The sequence below is a fragment of the Mandrillus leucophaeus genome, unplaced genomic scaffold (assembly GCF_000951045.1).
Source record: "Mandrillus leucophaeus isolate KB7577 unplaced genomic scaffold, Mleu.le_1.0 Scaffold241, whole genome shotgun sequence".
Taxonomy (NCBI): domain Eukaryota; kingdom Metazoa; phylum Chordata; class Mammalia; order Primates; family Cercopithecidae; genus Mandrillus; species Mandrillus leucophaeus.
In genome coordinates, this window is record NW_012102488.1 from 3,049,645 (window position 1) to 3,054,309 (window position 4,665).

A 4,665-nucleotide genomic window follows, 5' to 3' on the forward strand; every position below is an offset into this window, starting at 1 on the left:
TGGTGAAACCCTGTCTCTACTAAAAATATAAAAATTAGCTGGGTGTGGTGGCACACGCCTGTAATTGAGCTACTCAGGAGGCTGAGGCAGGAGAATTGCTTGAACCCAGGAGATGGAGGTTGCAGTGAGCCAAGATTGTGCCAGGGTACTCCAGCTGGGCAACACAGTGAGACTCTATCTCAAAGAATAAAAATAAAATAAAATCCTAGATGAAAATAAAGGTAAATCTGGTTCATTCTAGGACTCTTTGTTTCTTCTAACAATATGAATATGTTTCTATTCTTTTTAAACATTTCTGGGTTTGAGCAGTTCTTTTCACTTTACTCTTTTAATAGCCAAAATCAGGTATTTGTAGTGACTGCAGTCTCCATCTTCTGGCCTTGTATTGATGAAAAGCAAAACAACCACCCCAAATTAACTGCTTTTATTATTTTCAGATGAAATTATTTTACTTCAAGAAAAATAGGGCTTGGCCCTTTATCTCTGACTGCTCATCAAATTATCTGAATGGCTTTGCCTATGAAAGAGAAATGGAAGGGGAATAAATTGGAATATTCAATAACTATTTTTATGTGATTTTTCTATTTTCAGGTATCAATCATGGAGATCTTAATGACCATAATATTTTAATAGAGTCCAGCAAGTCAGCCTCTGGAAATGCTGAATATCAAGTGTCTGGGATTTTAGACTTTGATGACATGAGCTATGGCTACTATGTGTTTGAACTGGCAATTACCATCATGTACATGATGATTGAAAGCAAAACTCCTATACAAGTAGGAGGCCATGTCCTTGCAGGATTTGAAAGCATCACCCCACTGACAGCTGTAGAGAAGGGTGCTTTGTTTTTACTTGTATGCAGTCGTTTTTGCCAGTCACTTGTCATGGCTGCATACTCTTGCCAGCTATACCCAGAGAACAAAGATTATTTCATGGTTACTGCAAAAACCGGGTGGAAACACTTACAGCAAATGTTTGACATGGGTCAGAAAGCTGTAGAAGAAATCTGGTTTGAAACTGCCAAATCCTATGAATCTGGGATCTCCATGTGACTGAGATCTCCATGTGACTAAAAGTTCACTTTAATGTGGGTAATTACAATAGGGCCCAATCAAATTTTAGGAAGGATTTTCCTGTATAGTTAAAAATCAATTGATGGAATGGATCAATTCTGAATATGACAGAGCACATGAAATCCCTAAGGTCTTCAAGCAATCTCATGACAATTTTTTAAAATTCACAAAAGTACCACGAGCAAGCATATTTTTCTGTGAGTCTCACCTGCCATGTCTATAAACACATATGATACCATTTTGAATCAGATAATCTCACAAGATCTATTCCAGTCCTGAGATTAATGACTGTTTTTAATTTTTAAAATAATATATACATACAGATATATTGACATATTTTAAATATCTGGACATAACATACTGACCTAGATAACATACTAGCAGTTCTATGAAACCTCCTCTGATCTGTCCTTTCTCTCAAATCCCAGTGCACTGTGTCTTTTTCATGGCCCATCACTTTGCATAATGGATCATGGTTGTGCAGTCATCTTGCCTGAGAGCTATTGAGGGCAGAGACCATGTAAAACTTATTTTTGTCTTCTCATCCCTTCTTATCACACCTGCTATTATAGTGCCTTTCCTACAGAGAGGTCTTTAAAAATATTTGAAAATAAATGTGTGCTAGAAGGATGGAGAAGGCACACACTAAGATGCTTTAGGAGAAAGCACAGACAGCTTTCTTTTTTTTTTGAGACAGAGTCTCACACTATTGCCCGGGCTGGAGTGCAATGGCAATTTCGGCACTGCAACCTCCACTTCCCAGGTTCAGGCAGTTCTCCTGCCTCAGCCTCCTGAGTAGGTGGGATTACAGGCGCCCGCCACCACGCCAGGCTTATTTTTTGTATTTTTTAGTAGAGACGGGGTTTCACTATGTTGGCCAGGCTGGTCTTGAACTCCTGACCCTGTGATCCACCCACCTCAGCCTCCCAAAGTGCTGGGATTATAGGCGTCAGCCACCACGCCCGGCCACAGGCAGCATTCTTGGAGAAAAAATTTTAACTTGTCTGAGAGGGTGGTTGAAACTGGAACTCCAGAGACAGATGCTGGAAGACCCTGGGAACTGCAAGGAAGCAAATAATGACATCCAGGCAAGGCCACTAACCCCTCACCTACCCAAATATAATGGTTCCTTTCAGACTGATACCAGGAACCTCCTTAAGCGTATATATTTTAATTCTCTATAATTTCTTTTTGGATGACTATGAAGTAGATTGGGTAGACTGAAGCTCACTGTATACTTGGCTGAAGGTATCCCACTGTGTTTCCTTCACTGGTTTCTCTTCATGTCTCCTTTAGTATGATTTAGTAAATGGCTGTTTACTATTCTTATGGTTTCAACTATTCATTGTCTACAGATGACTCAAGCCTAGAACCCTGGCCATTCAAACACTCAATAGTTATCTTTCTATATATATGAACAGGCATTGATCCTATCTCCATCTTTCTGTCTACCTACCTAGTCTTCCCAAAGTAGATATTTCTCTAAATTGTCTTATATGGTTCATTTTTCACTTCTTTGTCCCTTGATTTCATTTCATTTCTTTTTTTTTTTCTTTTTTTTTTTTTGAGGGCAGGGGGACAGGGTTTCACTGCAGCCTCAACCTCCTGGGCCCAGGTGATCCTCCCACCTCAGCCTCCCTAGTAGCTAGGACTTCAGGCATGTGCCACCATGCCCAGCTAATTCTTTAAATTTTTGTAGAGATTGGGGTAATACCTATCTCATACAGTTAACAGAGTTCATTGTGAGAATTTCATGAGAGAACAGTGCCAAGTGCTTAACACAGTGTAACACATAGGACTCAGTAACTATTTACTCAATAAATGAACCATATTCCAGGTTACCCAAACTCAAAATATTGGAGTAATTTTTTGCTTGCCTCTCTTATATTCAGTGAGCCCTACTGGTTTTTAGAATCGTAGAATTTTAGGAATCTCTGTCTTTCCTGAATTTTGGGGGGTTTTTCTTTTGTTTTTTTTTTGTTTGAGACAGGGTCTCAGTCACCCACGCTGGAGTGCAGTGGTGTGATCACAGCTCACTGTAACCTCTACCTCCTGAGCTCAAGCAATCCTCCCACCTCAGCCTCCTGAGTAGCTAGGAGTACAGGCATGTGCCACCATGCCTGGCTAATTTATTTTATTTTGTAGAGATAAGGCCTCACTATGTTGCCCAGGCTAGTCTCAAACCCCTGGACTCAAGCAATCCTCCTGCCTTGGCCTCCCTAAATGCTAGGATTACAGGCGTGAGCTATCATACCCAGCCTGTGCTGTTTTTTAACAATATATAATAAAAGCCAACATTTATTCAGCACTGAAGTATTTTACACACATTAGCTTACTCAATTTTTACAACAAACCCATGAGGGAAGTACTGTTATAATTAATTCTCATTTTCAAATAAGAAAATAGCAGCTGAAAAAGTAAAAATAATTTGCTCAAAGAGAGCTAGGGCTTAAATCAGGTCTTTCTGATGCAGACCATGCTCTTCACTACCACAAAGTTCCATGCTACTTTCTCTCCCTCTCCCTCCTTTCCTGTCCCTGCTGCACACACACACACACACTCACACACAGGAGGAACAAATGAGATCATTCACATGAAAGCACTTACGTTTCTCAAATTTAAGGGATTGTGGTGTTTATCTAGGTTGACCACTCAAGCTAAAAACTAGGAACCAGAAAAATGGACTGAAACTTGGGTTTCACTTTCAGACCAGTGTTGATCCTCTGAATTGATGAAACTCTATAGATTTCCCTCTTGATTGCTCCTACTAACATAGATTTCCTTTCACGCAATTCCTAATGCAGATATTGCTGACCACTGTTTAGATGTTTATATGCTGCATTACATTGATATTTTACTATTTGGTGTTTGTTCTAACTTGTCTCCAATCAATCAATTTCATGTGGTTTATATAAACTCTTTGGTGGCTGTGATGGTTAGTTTTAGGTGTCAACTTGCCTGGATTAAGGGACACAGAGATAGGTAGCAAAGCATTATTCCTGAGCATGTCTGTGTAGAAGTTTCCAGAAGAGACTGGCATTTGAATCAGTAGCTGAGTAAGGAAGATCCCCCTCACCAATATGGGTGGGCACCATCCAATCTGTTGAAGGTCTGGATAGAACAAAAAGACAAAGGAAAGATGGATTCAGTCTCTCTCCTGGGACAACCATCTTTTCTTGCCCTCAGATAGCAAAACTCCAGGTTCTTGGCCTTCAAACTCCAGGACTTAACCAGCAGCCCCTCAGAGGGTTCTTAGGTCCTCAGCATCAGACTGAGAGTTACACCATCATCTCCTTTGTTCTCCAGCCTTTAGACTCAAACTGAATCACACAATTGGCTTCACTGGTTCTTCAGCTAACAGAGAGCAATCGTGGGACTTCTTAGCCTCCATAATTTAGTTCCATAATAAATCCCCTCCTGTCTGTCTACCTATGCATCCATCCATCCCATTGATTCGGTTTCTCTGGAGAACCCTAATACAATGCATAAATTAAACATTTATTTTACTTTACCTTCAGGACCTAGCACCATGCCAGGCCCCTAGAAGACCCAGTAAAGATTTGTTGAATAAACTGTAAGAATGAACACACCA

The 4,665-nt window shown here is 40.3% G+C and overlaps 1 protein-coding gene across 2 annotated transcripts in view; it reads left to right on the forward strand.

Annotated features, from left to right (window-relative positions):
• HYKK (hydroxylysine kinase) overlaps positions 1-4,665 on the forward strand; it is a 29,352-nt gene extending 24,687 nt beyond the window's left edge. The window contains exon 5 of one of the 2 annotated variants that reach the window (XM_011982710.1): positions 4,592-4,665. In XM_011982710.1, coding sequence (XP_011838100.1) covers positions 4,592-4,593 — 2 coding nt within the window. In that variant the 3' untranslated portion in view covers positions 4,594-4,665. Of the gene's footprint in view, positions 1-591; positions 1,053-4,591 lie in introns of those variants that run through there. The other variant, XM_011982709.1, reaches the window with a different exon arrangement.